At 42.7% G+C, this 19,265-nt stretch overlaps 1 protein-coding gene across 1 annotated transcript in view; it reads right to left on the bottom strand.

Annotated features, from left to right (window-relative positions):
• Positions 1–1,622: 1,622 nt before the first annotated feature.
• Positions 1,623–19,265, bottom strand: part of AGRP (agouti related neuropeptide) — a 235,518-nt gene continuing 217,875 nt past the window's right edge. Inside the window, exon 4 of the mRNA XM_030205014.1 lies at positions 1,623–2,052. Coding sequence (XP_030060874.1) covers positions 1,864–2,052 — 189 coding nt within the window. The 3' untranslated portion in view covers positions 1,623–1,863. The remainder of the gene's footprint in view (positions 2,053–19,265) is intronic.

Raw genomic sequence — 19,265 nt, 5'->3', positions numbered from 1 at the left:
GTCGCCTAGCTTTGCTGGCGGGGGACCCCAACCCCCGCCAGCCGAGCCAAGGTCCTCTTCTTCCCAATCCCGCGCAAGGCTTCGTTCTAGTCTGACGTCCTGCACATTGTACATGCAGGACGTCAGACTCACAGAAACAGAATGAAGCCTTGCAAAATGGCTTCGTTCTGTTTCTGTGAGTCTGATGTCCTGCACATACAACGTGCAGGACGTCAGACTAGAACGAAACCTTGCGTGGGATTGGGAAGAAGAGGACCTCGGCTCGGCTGGCGGGGGTTGGGGTCCCCCGCCAGCAAAGGTAGGCGATGGCGGGTTGGTGGTGGGAGGGGGGTCGAGAGGGTCATTGGCAGGGGGGTCCAGGGGCAAATCTACGGGGGCCCAGGCCCCCGTGGCCCCATACTGGCTATGCCACTATTTGTAAAGTCCCTGATCTGATTTTCAACAGCATCATTCTATTAAAAGTACCCTTTCCTCTCTTATCTACTTTACTGTCTGCTCAGTAGTCATCAGTCTTTACTATACTCTGTCCTCAACCTCTCTGAGTTTATCACCAGCTACAAGGTGCAAGGCATATCACACTTATTCCCTTTCAGTGTCTGGGCTCTTCACATTCTATTGTACATCCGCTGCACATTTTAAAGATTGTAAATGCATAGGCGCCTGGTATAAGAGGCTTGGACTGGCTAAGCCTCCCCTGCTGTGCTCTGAGAGGTTTAAATTGTTGATTTACCTCCATCCTCACAGCAGGAGCTGCAGTGAAAGCCCTCTAGCCTTGTGTAACCAATTGTAGAAATTGGTTTATGGTTTGTTTACCTTACTGCTGGGAGAGCAGGGGGGGGGGGTGGTTGGGTTGCCAGGGAGATATTTAAGGAGGATGACTTCCTGACCTGCACTGAGAACAGACAGCAGCAGAATCGGACAACCAGACAACAAAGGTAGAACAGATCATTTTATTTTCATTATAGTGTTTGGAATATGTCCACTTTGAGAATCAGGTGCTCAACATTAAAAGTTTATATTTATTTACTTATTTATGGCATTTTATCCCACATTAAACATGAATTAGGGTGTTTTGTGGCTCTACATGAGAATTGTGATGATATGATCCCTTGTTTCATATTGTTGACGGTCTGCATTTTCCATATGGGTGGTATATTGGTGTATTAGGTTCTGCCCAGTGTAATATTTACGGTACAGTAAGGTTCTGAGTGTGTTTTTGCACAAAGTTGTGCATAGTGTTTTGCAGTTGAGCGATTGTGGTTAGTATATGCTTTGAGCAACCACTTTATTCTTTGACATATGATACATATCTAATATCTAAATTTAATAAAAGGTATTAATTGTGACTTTTATTTTTATTTATTTTTTTCTGTGTGTTATCAGACAATTATGGATTTAAGCTCCACCCCTGGCCCCACCCTAACCCCACCCCCTTTAGCCTCCCCAAACAGTTGGGCCACCGACCGCCTATGGGTAAATGGTCCAAGAATTAGGTCATTTACACTCCTCTAAATCTCCTACTCACTATTTACCTGTAGTGCAAGAGGCTTTGGTGGAAATAAACTAGTTATCTATTAATAACACATGATGAGTCTCCAAGTGAATGAGTTTCTTGTTTTATTTAGAAGAAAAATAGCAATCTTGCTTTTTGGTGTGCCGAATGAAAAACAGCAGTGGCAAAACATTTTCACTGCTACATTTTTAAAACTAGTCCTTCACACTATAAAAGGAGTAGCACACAAAACAAAAACAAGTCAATATACAATCTTTAAATCCAGGTATGTTACAGAGATCTGCTTGACAAGGAAAGAGATTGACAGAGAGAGAAAATGGCCCCAGCCTCTTTTGTAAGCTTGCTGAGAGCTAATTTTTCCCGTGGTGACATTTGTGGTTGATTTTCCTGCAGTAACAAAAGGCATTGAAGAAACGGCAGTAGCAGGTGGCACAGCGGTTGCAGCAAGGCAGATGCCCAACACAAGATTCTAGAAGTTGTACACATCTCCTGGGTGAGCGTTCATCCCGTATCTGCAACTCCATGGGATAGGACAGCATCTATGGAATGGCAAAAAGAACAGAATGTCTAGCTTCTCTAAGGATCTCAAAATTGCACAGTGTTTTCTTTAGGATAAACTTCATTAAAGTAAATTTATGAGGAAGGGCCATACTACATCTGCATCAGAAGATACAGCCAGAATTTATTGGGTCACTTCACTCAGAATTAGAAAGTAGGCTGTGGTGAATACTCAGAAGGGTTGGGTGAATCTCATATAGTTTTCAATGTTCCAAACGTGGTTACAATTAAAGCCATCTTACTCTAGATTTAGGTCCATTTTGAAGACCCATTTATTTGAGAAGGCTTTCAACTTGCACGTGGACGGCTGTTCCTCTCAGGATCCACTGACTCTGGCGAATCTCTAAGGGGCTCATTTTCAAAGCACTTAGACTTACAAAGTTTTACAGGTTAATATGTAAGTCTAAATACTTTGAAAATATGCCTCTATGTGTCTTTTGTCCCTTCTGTCAATTTTCTCTTGTCACTAGTATTATCTCTAATTTTGATGCTCACTTGTTCTATATACCCTTTCCTGGCAAATATTGCCGTTCTTTTCTGCTGTGATTTTAATACATGTTTTTAAATTGTAAACTGCTCTAGTATCTTTTTGAGGAAGTGTGGTATATCAAATTAATAAACCATAAACAATAATCAGGAGCCCAAATTGTGGCAAACAGGCCATTAATGAGCATATAATGAGGGATTTTGTCCAGAACCCTTACTGAGCCATAGGTACATTATCTCATTAAAATATGCACAAACCTCATTATCTCTTTTCAGACAAGCAAAATCACTCTTCTGAAGGTGGCAGCATCTGGAATAGGATGGAGGATATGCATGAAACATGCATAAGGAGCAATGCCAGTGTGAAGTGTGAGCAGAAAGCATACTTCTATTGATTCAAGTTTCAAGTTTAAGTTTATTGGTATTTTCTATCCCGCCTTACAGGCGTACCATCTAGGTGGCTTACAAAGCCCCAAAATCATTAATAACCCTCAGGAAGGTAAAACATAATACCTTTTATAGAAGGGGGGGGGGGGAGTATATCTGGAGAGCTACCAATGCCCATAGTATGAGAAACAAATTTCTAGATCTAGAGGCTGGATTTAGTAGTGGTCATGGAGACATGGTTCACAGAGATCCATGAATGTGATATAGTTACACCTGGCTATAATCTGTTCAGGAAAGACAAGGTAGGAGGAAAGGGTGGCGGAGTGGCATTATATGTTAAGAATAATATGAAAGTGACAGAATTGCAGGACATACGGGGTAATGAAGAAGCGCTATGGGTTAAACTGGTAAGAGAGAGTGGAAAATGTATTTACGTTGGTGTAATATACACGTCACCGTAACAGTCAGAAGAAATGGACAGTTATTTAATTGAAGACATTCACAAGATAGCTCAGAAAGAGGAAGTACTACCGGATAGGTGATTTTAATATGTCGGATGTCGATTGGGGCATCCCTGCTGTGGCGTCAGCTAGAAGCAAAGGGATCTTGGATTCTGTACAGGAAGAATTGTTCCAGCAGTGGGTAATGGAACCCATGCGGGATGGAGCTATTCCAGACCTGGTGCTTACAAATGGAGAGAGTGTTTCTGATGTTACAGTGGGGGATCATTTGCCATCTAGTGATCACCAAATGGTGTGGTTCAATATTATGACACAGGAGGAGAGGGTTTATTCACGACTGAAGGTTCTAGACTTCAAAAGAACTAATTTTGTCAAGATGGGGGAATTTCTCAAGGAAGAGTTAGTTGGATGGGAACAGCTGAAGGATGTGGAACATCAGTGGGCAAAACTGAATATGTAGAAGCTGATAAGTATAAAGGGTTAACGATCTTAAACAGTTGCATTTACTTTAAAATACTACTATTGATATACGGAAAAGGCAAATTTGATCATATTACACCTCATCATTGGCTCCCTGTACAATATAGGATTACCTATAAACTTCTTTTGGTTTTTAAAACATTACAAGCAGAAGAACCTCCTTACCTTTATCGTCATTTAATTCGATATGTTTCTCAATCAAAATCAGTTATATATGTCTAATCATAAAGAAGTATTACATGAACATATCAGAGAATGTATACTCTCAGTACAAGGACCACTCTTGTAAAATTCACTCCCTTCTCATCTTCGTTTGCAGACTTCTTTGACCCAATTTAAAATAGACTTAGACCCACCTTTTTGTAGATGCTTGCACTTGAGGTGTGGCTTATGTGAATCCTGCAAAGCACTGAAGTTACCTTGTGTGTATCATAATAACATAAGAACATAAGCATTGCCGAAGGTCCATCAAGCCCAGTATATTGGTTCCCAACAGTGGTCAATCCAGGTCACAAGTACCTGGCAGAATCCCAGAACAGCAAAACAGATTTTATGCTGCTTATCCTAGAATGTGCAGTGGATTTTCCCAAGTCCATCTTAATAATGACTCATGGACTTTTTTTTTAAATAAATTTTATTGAAGTTTTCAATAACAAAATGCAATAAAACATAGGACTTTTTATTGCTAAATTTCTTTATTAAATTTTCAAGTTTACAAGATAAACACTTATAAATCGGTAACCCAGCAGTATAATTACAGAGATTGCATTATTCCTAATATACAAAGAAAATATTCCCAAACTTCACTTAATTTGCATTCTCAAGAAATATTTTAAATAATAAGAAAATATAAATTGCTTTCTTAGACCACAATCGTGAGTGGGGGGAAAGGAGAAAACTATTTAAGGAGAAATAAGGCATTGTTACAAATGTAAATGGCCTGGCTCAAAAAACCCCTATTCATTATACTATTACTTAATACACCACAAATTCTATCTGGTCAATTTCTTGCTATCTATAAATGCTTTAAGCTGGTCTGGCTCAAAAAAGATGTATTTATTTCCCAGATATTTAATACAGCATTTGCATGGATAAGATAACATAAATGTAGTGCCCATTGTTTTAATCTCCTCTCTATAAACTAGAAAAGCTTTCCTACGATCTTGTGTAGACCTTATCACATCTGGAAAAATCCAGATTTTTTGTCCGCAAAAAGTTCTATTTGAGTTCTTAAAATAGAGTCTAAGTAGCGCCTTCGCATCCTGCTCGAAGACAAATGATACCAAAAGCGTCCTTCGGGTAGGCACTTCTGATAAAGACTCTTCCAGGAAGGCTGATATGTCTTGCAAATTCAATTCAGAAGGCTGATTATTTACTGTTGGATTCACCTTGGGTTGTTTGGATTCAGGCAAATAATAAATGTTATTAATCGGTGGAATGGCAGATTGAGGATAAGCAAGAACTTCTAGAAGGTATTTTTTTAGGAAATCAATCGGAGCAATTCCACTTGTAACAGGAAAATTCAATATCCGTAGGTTTAAACGTCTATTATAATTCTCAAGGTGTTCCAACTTTAAAGAAACCTTCAACTTATCTTTTACCAAGGTATCTATTACTACATTAAGGGAGGAGATTGTAGCTTTCTGAGTAGATAGTTCAACTTTTACATTTTCAAGGTTTAACGATAAAGAATCAAATTTTTTACCAACAAAGCCGTATCTTGGGATGTTTTTGTCACCGCAACCGTTAATTGTTGTATAGCTGACCAGATAGATTGTAGAGTCACCGCCTGGGGAGTTACTAACTCCCTGTTCTTATCATCTGCTTCCCGCGGCAAAACGCCACTGTCTGAAGGCCTCTGGTCTCCGACTTCCGGTTCCATCGTACCTTCCACTCCTGGCTGAAGAATAGCAGGACAAGGCGGTGGATTAAGCTCCGGTGGGGATAATGATGTCTCGATCCCTAGTGGAGACGTCGCTCCTTCGACTAGTCCAAACACGGGATCCCTCTCACCGGTATTCACTGGGGTACTAGAGACGTATCGCAGAAGCGTTTGCTGACCGGGGGTAGGTGTTTGGGCCGGCAGTGGTAGACCCTTTACTACCCCCTTTCTCTTTGTATGCGGCATTTGTTAAACTTGGTAAATCTAGAAGTAAACAGGAGAACTTCAGCTTATGCGACCGCGAAGTCTCAGCGTCGAGCCGCCATCTTGACTCCTCCCCCCAAGGACTTTTTAAAGGAAATTATCCAAACCTTTTTTAAACCCTGCTAAGTTAGCTGCTTTTACCACGTTCTCTGGAAATAAATTCCAGAGTTTAACTATATGTTAAGTGAAGAAATATTTTCTCCAATTCATTTTAAATTTACTACTTTGTAACTTCATTGTGTGCTCCCTAGTCCTAGTATTTTTGGAAAGACTAAACAAGTGATTCACATATACCTGTTCCACTCCACTCAGCATTTTATATACCCCTCAGCCCTCTCTTCTTCAAGTTGAAGAGCCAAGTCACTTTAGCCTTTCCTCATATAGAAGTCGTCCTATCCCCTTTATCATTTTTGTCACCCTTCTCTGTACCTTTTCTAATTCCACTATATCTTTTTTGAGATGCGGTGACCAGAACTGCACACAGAATTTAAGGTGTGGTCTCACCATGGAGCGATACAAAGGCATTATAACATTCTCAGTTTTATTTTCCATTCCTTTCCTAATAATTCCTAACTTTCTATTTCCTTTCTTGACCCCTGCTGCACATTGGGTAAATGGTTTCAATGTATCATCAACGACACCTAGATCCTTTTCATGGGTTGTGACTCCTAATGTGGAACCTTGTATCATGTAACTATAGTTTAGGTTCCTCTTTCCCATATGCATCACTTTGCACTTGCTCACTTTAAAAGTCATCTGCCATTTGAATGCCCAGTCTCGTAAGGTCTTCTTGCAAGTTAAAAACTTTGAATAACTTTGTGTCAGACAAATTTAATTACCTCACTAGATATTCCCATCTCTAGATCATTTATAAATATGTTAAAAAGCAGCAGTTCCAGCACAGACTCCTGTTGAACCTCACTATCTACCCTTCTCCATTGAGAATCCTGACCATTTAACTCTACTCTCTGTTTTCTATCTTTTAACCAGTTTTTAATCCACAATAGGACAGTACCTCATATCCCATAATTCTCCAATTTCCTCTGGAGTCTTTCATGAGGTACTTTGTCAAATGCCTTTTGAAAATCTAGTTACACAATATCAACCAGCTCACCTTTATCCACATGCATATTCACCCCTTCAAAAAATTGTAGTAGATTGGTGAGGCAAGTTTTCTCTTGACTAAATCCATGTTGGCTTTGTCTCATTAAATCCGTACTTATGTATATGCTGTGTAATTCTGTTCTTTATAATAGTCTCTTATCATTTTGCCCGGCACCAATGTCAGGCTCAACGGTCTATAATTTCCCAGATCACCTCTAGAACCCTTTTTAAAAATCGGCGTTACATTCGCCACCCGCTAATCTTTCTGTACCATGCTTGATTTTAAAGATATATTACATATTACTAACAATAGCTCTACAAGTTCATTTTTCAATTCTGTCAGTACTCTGGGATACATACCACCTGGTCTATGCGATTTGCTAATCTTCAATTTGCCAAATTGCTCCATTATATCTTCCATGTTTACAGAGATTTGTTCCAGTTTCTCTGACTCATCAGCACTGAATACCATTTCTGGCACTGGTAACTCTCCCATATCTTCCTCGGTGAAGACCGAAGCAAAGAATTCATTTACTCTGTCCGCCATGGCCTTGTCTTTCCTGATTGCCCTTTTTATCCTTCAGTCATCTAGCAGTCCAATTGATTCCTTTATCGGCTTCTTGCTTCTAATATACCTAAAAACGTTATTATTCTGTGTTTTTGCCTCCAAGGCAATCTTCTTTTCAAAATTTCTCTTTTCCTTTCTTATCAGTACTTTGCATTTGACTTGCCATTCCTTGTGCTGTTTCCTATTACTTTCAGTCAGATCCATCTTCAATTTTCTGAAAGATTTCCTTTTAGCTCTCATAGCTTCGCCTCACTTTTTAATCATGCCAGGGCAACTTCCTTCCTCCTTTTGTAGTACATGGAACATGTCTGGTCTGGGCTTCCAGGATGCTATTTTTGAACAGTATCCACGCCTGATGTAAATTTTTTACCTTTGCAGCTGCACATCTTTTTTTATTTTTACTCCTTTCTGAAAGTTAAATGCTAATTTATTGGATTTCTTATATGCACTTACTCCAGAGCTGTTATCAAATCTGATCATATTATGGTCATTGTTTTCAAGTGGCCCTAGTACCATTACCTCCAGCACCAACTCATGTACTCCACTAAGGACTAGGTCTAGAATTTCTCCCCCTCTTGTTCGTTCCTGAACCAGCTGCTCCCTAAAGCAGTCACTGTTTTCATCAAGGAATTTTACCTCCCTAGTATGCACTGATGTTAAATATCAATATCAGGTTAATTGAAACACCCATTATTATTGCGTTGCCCAGTTTGTTAGCTACCCTAATTTCTGATAACATTTCTACATTAGTCTGTTCATCCTGGCCAGGTGGACAGTAGTACAGTTCTATCACTATCCTTTTACACATGGAATTTCTATCCATAGGGATTCTAAGATGTGTTTCCTGTCCTGCTGAATTTTTACTGTATTTAATTCAAGGCCCTCTTTAACATATAATGCTACCCCTCCACTAATCTGATCAACCATATCACTGCAATATAATTTGTACCCTGGTATGACAGTGTCCCACTGATTGTCTTCCTTCCACCAGTTCTCAGAGATGCCTATTTTATCTATCTTTTCATTTAGTGCAATTTATTCTAACTCTCCTATCTTATTTTTTAGGCTTCTGGCATTTGCATATATGATGTTGCTATTCACAACTTGCTCAGCAGTTAACAGTGTTAATTTGCAATCTTTGAAAATCTGTCTGCTCTTTATTTAAAGACACCTGATCTACTATGGTTTTAATTGCAACCTCACTATTGGGATGCCCTACTGTGACAAAACAGTGGGTTTTGAGCCTATAAACTGTATTATTTCTTGAAGTGTATTTCCTTAGTTGGGCCAGCAGGTGGTGCATGTTTATGTTTATAGCTGTTACAGAGAAATGAGATGCAGTATACTTTTGAAAACTTGTTGTTCTGGACTCTGATTGGCCCAGAAACTCAATTAATCTAAGATATACTGGCTTTTTTCTCCAGTCTTAGCTAGATAGAAGAGAAAGATCTCTTTGCTGAGGCCCTGTGAACAGTTATATTTGATAACCTGTAAGCAGTTATATGTCCTGAGTTCCCCAGGAACTGTTTAGATAGTATACAAATGTTTAGATAATGTTATAATTGATCCATATTCCAGTTACCTGTTATTGTTTTGCTGATTGTACCTTTCTGTTCATTTTTCTAATTTTTCATGACAATAAACATTTTTAATTTATTGCCTCTGCTTGTCTGGACTGACTAATAATCCTGGTGGTTTGTGTGTTGGGTCTGTGGATGCTTTCTAGGAACTGGGGACCAATGAGAGTGTGGCCCCAGTAACCTAGGAATCACTGGGGATAATTTGAGAGCGGGAGACTCACCCAGAGGTGGTTGGGACCCAGTAGGTGGGAGGAGGGTGCTAGTATAGAGCACAAGCGGCAGGTGCAGGCGGACCTGAGCTGTGCTGGGGATAGACCCTCTAACTGGCCGAAGGGATAGCCCCAGGCAGGTGTCTAGATGTTTAGTGACACCTACCTTCCCTGTTTTGGTGATATCTTTTAAAGATACTTTGTTCCGAACCATGCATGCTTGAGTGACTGTCGGCCTTCCCCAATTTCTAGTTTAAAAATCACTGTTTCCTTTTTAAATGTTGATGCCAGCAGCAGCCTGGTTCCATCCCGGTTAAGGTGGAGCCCATCCTTTTGGAAGACTCCCCCTACCCCAGAATATTGCCCAGTTCTTAACAAATCTAAATCCTTCATCCCTGCACCATCATCTCAACCACACATTGAGACTTTGGAGCTCTTCCTGCCTCTTGGGTCCTGCACATAGAACAGGAAGCATTTCTGAACATGTTACCCTGGAGGATCTGGATTTCAGCTTTCTACCTAGGAGCCTAAAGTTGGATTCCAGAACCTCCCTCCCATATTTTCCTAAAATCCTATCTAGGTGATGCATGAAATCTGCCACCTTCGCACTAGGTAGGCAAGTGACCAGGTGATCCTCATGTCTACCAGGCATCCAGCTATCTATATGCCTAATAATTGAATCACCAACTACATCAGCCATCCTAACCCTTCCCTCATGAGCAGAAGCTCCTGGAGACACATCCTCAGTTCGAGATGATATTGAATCCCCTGGAAGGCTGGTCCTGGATACAGGATTACTTCCAACTTCTTCAGGGTGATGCTCTCTATTTAGGAGACCTCTATCCTCCAAGCAGCACAGGGGCTGCCAGACTGGAGGTGGGACTTCTCTTCAACATCCCTGTAGGCCTCCTCTATGTACTTCTCTGTCTCAGCACATATAACCTCTCACCAACTGGGAGATAATCATACATGTGACACTGTAAAAAACTGGATAGCACCCCTCTCTTTGCTGGACTGCTGTCTGCATCTCAGTATTAGAGAGTTGTTTAATTAAAACTTCTTAAGATACTAGGGATAAAGGCGACCCAGTTGATATTGTGTATCTGGATTTTCAAAAGGCGTTTGACAGAGTACCTCATGAAAGACTCCAGAAGAAATTGGAGAGTCATGGGATCAGGGCCGGTCTTAGCAAGTGCGGGGCCCTATGCAGACCAATTTGACGAGGCCCCACCCTAGCCCCGCCCTAGCCCCACCCCACCCTAGCTCCGCCCCCACCCTAGCTCCAGAGCCGGCCATCCCTCCCTCCGAGCTCCAAGACCCCCAGCTCCAGGGCTTGTCGATCCTGCATAGTCAATGCCAACTGAAAATCATGTCTTTTTCACAAACACAGATACACCCTAATCCACTATAGAATAAGTAGTAATATTTAAACTTTCTATTTAGACAAAAATTAAACTGAACCCCCAAGATGCCAGACTCTGCATACAATACAACACCACAGAAACAGAAAATGTCCCCTAGTACTGTGCAAAATATAAAGACAACAGATGTAAATTTGAAAAAAAACTAACAAATACCAATCACCACTTTACAAATTAACAAATAGAAATAAAACAAATATAGAAAATAAAATAATACCATTTTATTGGACTAATACATTTAGCTTTCAAAGGCCAAAGCCTCCGTCCTCAGGTCAATACAGTATAGAGCTGTTACAGTATCCTATCCTGACCTGAGGAAGGGGGCTTTGTTCTCCGAAAGTTTGTCAAAATGTATTAAAATTAGTCCAATAAAAAGATTACCTTATTTACATGTTCTATTATAAACATTTATTAACACAGCTACAATACTATATCCTAAAGCAAAAAAATAAAAATATATATTTTATTTACAGTTTGTCATCTCTGGTTTCTGCTTTCCTCATCTTCTTTTCACTGTCTTCCTTCCATCCAGCATCTGTCTTCGCTCTCTCTCTGCCATCCAGTGTCTGCCCTCTCTGCTGTCCCCTCCATCCAATGTCTGCCCTCTCTCCCTGCCCCTTTCGTGCACATCTGCCCTCTATCTCTGCCCCTTCCATTCACTGTCTGCCCTTTCTATCCCTTCCATCCACTGTCTGCCCTTTCTCTCTGCCCCTTCAATCCACCATTTGCCCTCCCTCTCCCATCCATCCGGGTCTGCCCTCCCTCTCGCTCCCCCTTTCATCCAGGATCTGCCCCTCTCTCTGCCCATTTTTTTCAGCCCCCAGTTCCAGCCCCACTATCCCACCAGTCCCCCGTTTCAGCCCCAGCCCTTTTCTCCCACCAGTCCCGAGCTTCAGTCCCCAGCCACTCCTCCCTGTCCCCTTTTCAGCCCCCAGTTTCAACCCCAGTCCCCAGCCCTTTTCTCTCACCAGTCCCAAGCTTCAGCCCCAGCCACTTCTCCCTATCTCCTTTTCAGCCCCCAGTACCCACAGTTTCAGCCCCTGCCCCTTTTCAGCCTCCAGTCCCAGTACTAGCCCCCTTATCAGCTCCCAGTTCCAGCCCCCTTCATCCACATGCCTTGTATTAGAGCCCCCCTTTTCAGCCCCAGAACCATTCTCCCACCTGACCCAAGCATGCCCTATTTTCCCACCAGCCCCGTGCATGGCCCCCATTTCTCATATGGCCCCTTCTCAAACCCCAGTTCCAGCCCCCTTCTCCCATCTGAGAACCCCCATCCCACACCCTTCTCCCATCTGAGTCCCCCTTACCCCCTCCCCCCATCTGAGCACCCACCCTGCAACCTTCTCCCATCTGAGTCCCCCTTACCCCTCCCCCCATCTGAGAACCCCCAACCTGCAACCTTCTCCCATCTGAGTCCCCCTTACCCCCTCCCCCCAACTGAGAACCCCCATCCCACACCCTTCTCCCATCTGAGTCCCTCTTACCCCCCTTCCCCCAACTGAGAACCCCCCATCCCACACCCTTCTCCCATCTGAGTCCCCCTTACCCCTCCCCCCCAACTGAGAACCCCCATCCCACACCCTTCTCCCATCTGAGTCCCCCTTACCCCCTCCCCCAACTGAGAACCCCCATCCCACACCCTTCTCCCATCTGAGTCCCCCCCCCCGACCCGACCCAACCCGACCCACCTACCAACTCCTGCTGCACCCACTAACTTTTAAAAAAAAATTGAGAATTGCTGAGTAGCAGGCAGCGCCTCGCGTCTGCCCTGCTAGTAAAAATCTCCTGCACGTCGTCGGGCCGGCCTTCCCGCATTAAGTCCCGCCCTCCTCTGAGGTAATAGGCTCTTCCCGCATTAAGTCCCACCCTCCTCTGAGGTAATAGCCTATTACCTCAGAGGAGGGCGGGACTTAATGCGGGAAGAGCCTATTACCTCAGAGGAGGGCGGGCTTAATGTGGGAAGGCCGGCCCGACGACGTGCAGGAGATTTTTACTAGCAAGGCAGACGCGAGGCGCTGCCTGCTACTCGGCGCTTCTCAAATTTTTTACGGAACAGCGATCGATCGTCGGGGGGGGGGGGGAGCGGCGGGCAGGGCGACCCCAGGCGCGCCGCGCAGGGCCCCCTTGAACGCGGGGCCCTATGCGGCCGTCTCGGTCACCTCACCCTAAGACCGGCCCTACATGGGATAGGAGGTAGTGTCCTATTGTGGATTAAGAACTGGTTAAAGGATAGAAAACAGAGAGTAGGGTTAAATGGTCAGTATTCTCAATGGAGAAGGGTAAATAGTGGGGTTCCCCTGAGATCTATTCTGGGACCGCTGCTTTTTAACATATTTATAAATGATCTAGAGATGGGAGTAACTAGTGAGGTAATTAAATTTGCTGACGACACAAGTTATTCATGGTTGTTAAATCACGAGAGGATTGTGAAAAATTACAAGAGGACCTCACGTGACTGGGAGACTGGGCGTCTAAATGGCAGATGACGTTTAATGTGAGCAAGTGCAAAGTGATGCATGTGGGAAAGAGGAACCCAAACTATAGCTATGTAATGCAAGGTTCCACGTTAGGAGTCACTGACCAAGAAAGGGATCTCGGCGTCATTGTCGATGATACATTGAAGCCCTCTGCTCAGTGTGTGGTGGCATCTAAGAAAGCAAATAAAATATATAATAGAGTATAAAGAGCCTTAAGATTATACGGTATAATATGTAATTTATTTAGTATTTGCTTCTCAGAAACAAATGTAATAAAAACTCCAATGAAAACTCTCCTTTTGTTATCCTAATTAGAATAATTGCCTATAAATGAAGACTGAACTAGGCCTTGCTGTCCCTTTTCTGTTACTGCTGTGAGAAAGTTCAAGTTCTACAACTATAGGAAAAAGGATATGGAGACCAGTTAATAACTTTTTTTTTCTATGTGTCTTTATCAATAATCTACAATTCCTGTTTTAAACCCCATTCTTTAAGTTACCAAATCACAGAGCAAATTAATGTTCAGTCACCAGAGAAATGTCCTCTTCTCTGAGAACGTCTCAGAAAGAAAGTTAAATGGGACCTTTCCTCTCTTTGATTCTAAGGGGACTACTTCAAACAGACCTGTTGAAGCTAACGAAGTATTAAGATTGCCCTTAGTAACCTCTGCATCTCTTCTACTTCCTCACATCTTAATTAACTCTTAGTTCAGGTCAGTAGCAGTGCTACCTCTCCAGCAGCCTAAGAGGGGACAAGATGGCCACTGACCCAGACAGTCACAACACATCGGGCTCCTAAAAGGACTAGCCCGGTCATGCCCATATCTGTGGTGGAAAGAGCCAGGACAAACACTGAATGCCAGACTGGACACAGAATGGAGTGACTAGCTGAACAGTCACCATGACCCAACCGGCTAAGTGGAGGCAAATTCCCCACCATCAGATCCAGGGAGCTCTCAGGGCACAGTTCAAGTCAGCAACCCTGAACAGAGCAGGGAGAGAGGAAAGGCAACCCTTAGAACCACCCCAGATGAAACGCAGAAACACCGAAATCGCAGGGAAATAGATACCAGCAATCAGTTGAACCCGGAATGCAGATCGGAACCACAGAAGCGGGTGAGAAGCACATGACTCACTGACTCCTGGAGCTCAGACCGAGAGGGAGAAAGGAGAACCACCAGCCAACTGGCAAAATCTCATTCCTGGCCCCTGGTGACAATCCCTTAAAAGGGACCATGCAACACCAGATGGGAACTGACACCGTGATCTGCCCTCCAGCCAAAATCCAAGCTGCTCCTGCAGCGCGGACGAGAGTTGGGATTTCAGCGGTGTACAACATTTGACTTCCATGGACATTCACTGATACTTTTTTAAAGCCACTTAACCGTATTTCAAAACAGTGTTATCACATGCAAGTTAATATGCTTTGCTTCACTGCATAATCGTATGTTCAAGTATAATACATTTTCATGCTTGTATATCTGGTACTCGTTCCAAAAGTACAAAGACTAGGGAACACTCAAGGAAGTTACATGGAAATACTTTTAAAACAAATAGAAGGAAATATTTTTTCACTCAATGAATAGTTAAGCTCTGGAACTCTTTGCCAGAGGATGTGGTAACAGCGGTTAGCTTGATCACATTATTATCTGCTACTCATTTATTAAGCCTAGATGCATAAATCTAGTTGTCATTCTTAGCTTTAAGTTTCATCATGTGAATGACATTTACTGTAAATGTGTAAATGCACACTATTGTTTGTTAACTAGTGCTTCAAGCTGCTTAGCTCTTTTTTCAGAGCTGAACTCCTTGAAAAGGGGGGAGGGGAGGAATATAGGAGCAAAAGGCACTATATGCAGCACTTCATGGCACCTTCCAGCATTACCAACTTGATATTAAAATACAGACTCTGACTAACTTCATCTTTTACTGCCAAAGTCTGTTGTTTGTTAGGCCTCAGATTTACATGCAATCTACAAGGACACTGAAAAATATCACCAAGGCTGTTGGTGAGCAAGAAGATTAGCAACCACATTACATTACAAGGTGAATTCACAAATTTCTTGACCCAAGAAAAGCACATTGTTTATGGGAACAAATCACCTCATGGTTGAAGTGCCCCTTCGACATGGTGTCAGTGGGACAATATTGTGGTCCCTCAAGCCACTATATCTGAGATGGACAAAGTTGTTTGTGTATTGACAACAAGGCCAGATTGCACGTCACCAACTCAGCTGCAGCCTACAATTTCTGTATAAAAAGAGGCTCATATCTGAGGCAAATTGCTGTTTGCTTTCCATCTGATCTGAAGTACAGCCTCTGCTCTGCAATCTGAACAGGTCCTTCTGAGGAACATTCTGCCACCTGCTGGATGCCTGGCTTCATCAACATCCAGGTTGTACAGTTGCCATGTAATTGCTGTGCATTATTTTGGGTTAGGAGCTGGCTGAAGTAGAAGCCATGTGCATTTACTCTGAATTATTTTATGATAAGGCCTTCATTGTCTTCATTCTTGTCTTTTCATTTTGTTCTTGCTATTGTAAATAAATTAGCAATCTAGTTTTATAATACCATTGGGTGTGGCATTAGCTCTGTTATTATTTGGGCATTATGAATTTGGGTCTATAGACAAAGGGAACACAATTACTTTCCAAACTCTACACTGTCTAATACCAAAATGTGGTGGTGTCATATTTTTCTGTAACCTGTGGTGTCATGTTCCCAATTACACCCCAAAAGAGTGTAACTGTGTATGCCCCACACATTCATTAGTACATTTCTATTCTTAAGATTAGACTATTGTAACACAATTTATGCTGGCCTTCCAGTTTCTCATATTAAATGATTACAAACTTTTTAAAATGCAGCAGCTCAGTTATTATTCAAAGCCAGAAAATTTGACCATGTTAAACTGTTGCTAATAAAACTACACTGGCTTCCTGTTTCTTTTTGTGTCTCATTCAAGATACTCTACTTAGTACATAGTACTTTCTATGTCATCCTCCCGCTCTATCTTTCTTCACTGACTATCCGATATACTTTTACCGTGCTGTGGGGACCCCAAGTCTAAGCAGGCTCATTTTGACTCTACCCAGCATACTGTCTTCTATTTTGTGGTCCCCTGACTATGGAATGATGCACATATGGAATCTTCCTATGAAAAATTTAAACTTTTGCTAAAAAATCATTTCATTGGATTGGTTTATGGAGTTCAAGTAGTGGCTGGTAACACATAATGAGAGCAAGAGCAGGCGGTTCAGATATTGTGGTCTCTTTCATGGTGTGAGTGGATCTACTACTACTACTACTTAACATTTCTAAAGCGCTACCAGGGTTATGCAGCGCTGTACAATTTTAAATTAGGAAGGACAGTCCCTGCTCAAAAGAGCTTACAATCTAAAAGACAAGTATGCAGTCAATCAAATGGGGCAGTGTAGGTTTCCTGAAAAGAGGTAAGTGGTTATTATGCCAAAAGCTACAGTGAAGAGGTGGGCTTTGAGTAAGGATTTGAAAATGGGCAGGGAGGGTGCATGGCATATGGGCTCGGGAAGTTTATTCCAAGCATAGGGTGAGGCGAGGTAGAAGGGGCGGAGTCTGGAGCTGGCGGTGGCGGAGAAGGGTACTGATAGGAGGGATTTGTCCTGTGAGCGGAGGTTACGGGTAGGAATGTACGGGGAAATGAGGGTAGAGAGGTAATGAGGGGCTGCAGATCGAGTGCATTTGTAGGTTAATAGGAGAAGCTTGAACTGTATATGGTATCTGATTGGGAGCCAGTGAAGTGATTTGAGGAGAGGGGTGATGTGAGTATATCGGTCCATGAGGAAGATACGACGTGCGGCAGAATTCTGGATGGATTGAAGGGGGGATAGATGGTTAAGTGGGAGGCCGGTGAGTAGTAGGTTGCAATAGTCAAGGCAAGAGGTAACGAGCGAGTGGATGAGGGTTCGGGTGGTCTGTTCAGAGAGAAACGGGCAAATTTTGCTAATATTATAGAGAAAGAAGCAACAGGTCTTGGCTGTCTGCTGGATATGGGCAGAGAAGGAGAGGGAGGAGTCGAAGATGACTCTGAGGTTGCGGGCAGATGAAACGGGGAGGATGAGGGTGTTGTCAACAGAAATGGAGAGTGGAGGAAGAGGAGAAGAGGGTTTGGGTGGAAAGACAATGAGATCGGTCTTTGCCATGTTCAGTTTCAGATGACAGTTGGACATCCAGGCAGTGATGTCTGATAGGCAAGCCGATACTTTGGCCTGGGTTTTCACTGTGATGTCTGGTGTGGAGAGATAAAGCTGGGTATCATCAGCATAAAGATGGTATTGGAAGCCATGAGATCAGATCAGCAAGCACATGGAAGAGGTGTAGATTGAGAAAAGAAGGGGTCCAAGGGCAGATCCTTGAGGAACACCAACAGAGAGCGGGATGGGGTGGAGGAAGATCCATGAGAATATACTCTGAAGGTACTTTGGGAGAGATAGGAAGAGAACCAGGAAAGGACGGAACCTTGGAACCCGAATGAGGACAGTGTGTCAAGAAGTAATTTATGATTGACAGTGTCGAAGGCGGCGGATAGGTCGAGGAGGATGAGTATGGAGTAATGACCTTTGGATTTGGCAAGGAGCAGGTCATTACAGACTTTAGAGAGTGCTGTTTCTGTCGAGTGAAGTGGGCGAAAGCTGGATTGAAGCGGATCGAGGATGGCATGAGAGGAGAGAAAATCGAGGCAGTGGCTATGGACAGTGCATTCAAGTATCTTGGAGAGGAAGAGTAGGAGAAAGATGGGGCGGTAGTTGGAGGGACAGGTGGGGTCCAGTGATGGTTTTTTGAGAAGTGGTGTGACTACAGCATGCTTGAAGGTGTCAGGGACAGTTGCAGTGGAGAGAGAGAGGTTGAGGATGTGACAGATGGAGGGGTTAACTGTAGGAGAGATGGTGTTAAGTAGATTGGTGGGGATGGGATCAGAGGAACAGGTGGTGCACTTCGAGGAAGAAAGAAGGTGGGCAGTTTCCTCTTCGGTGATATCGGGGAAGGAGGAGAAGGAGGCCAGGGTAGGGGAAGAGATTGGGAAGGGACAGGGCAAGGAAGAGAATGTGTAAAGGGGCCATAAGTGGTGATAGAGGTGGACGCGGGTGGATATGTAATGACTAAGGTGTTAAGGAATAGCGGAGGAAGGCAGGAAGGCTAAAAACTGGAACAGCAGGCAGCAAACTTGAGCATAGAAAGTATTAATGTATATTAAAGTATTAATGTATATTAAAGTATATTAAAGTATTAAGTATGAAAGTATTAATGTCCTTTTAATATTGCAGTTCATTTTCATTTATCTTTTTATTATTATTTATTGTGTACACCACTGTGATATGTATATGTCAGTCCAGGCAGTATATTAAGATTTTTAACTAAACTAAACTTCTCCTCAGTTGCTGTTTTTCCAATATAATGTTCTTGTCATTATTTACTGACCCCTGAGTTAGATGATTTTTTGTTTCCAATTGTCATTGAAAGGCAATCTAACAAATTCCAACATAAATAAATAAATAACCTAGCAGGTCAGCAGAATTTTATATTACTGTCCAAAAGGTAGAAGGAGGGTAATATTTAGGGATGGGCAGTTAACAATGACAGAAGAAACATCAATGACATTTCCTTTGTCATTTTCTGTTGCAAATGAAAATGGGTAGGAAAATGGGTATGATTTTTTGTTTACCAATGATAGAAGACTACCTGCCATAAGATTAGCTAATGCGTGGAGGGCTGAATAGCGGCCTTATCAGCTTTAGCCACGGCTGAGATCCAGAACAAGGCACCCTGTAGCTCAAATCCCCACCCCATTATCCAGGGACCCTCCTCTATTTCTCCCTCCAGACAATCCCTCATCCTCC

The sequence above is a fragment of the Microcaecilia unicolor genome, chromosome 5 (genome assembly GCF_901765095.1).
Source record: "Microcaecilia unicolor chromosome 5, aMicUni1.1, whole genome shotgun sequence".
In the NCBI taxonomy this organism is placed as follows: domain Eukaryota; kingdom Metazoa; phylum Chordata; class Amphibia; order Gymnophiona; family Siphonopidae; genus Microcaecilia; species Microcaecilia unicolor.
Note: the sequence above shows the minus strand (reverse complement) of the source record. Positions and strands in the feature narration are given on the sequence as shown.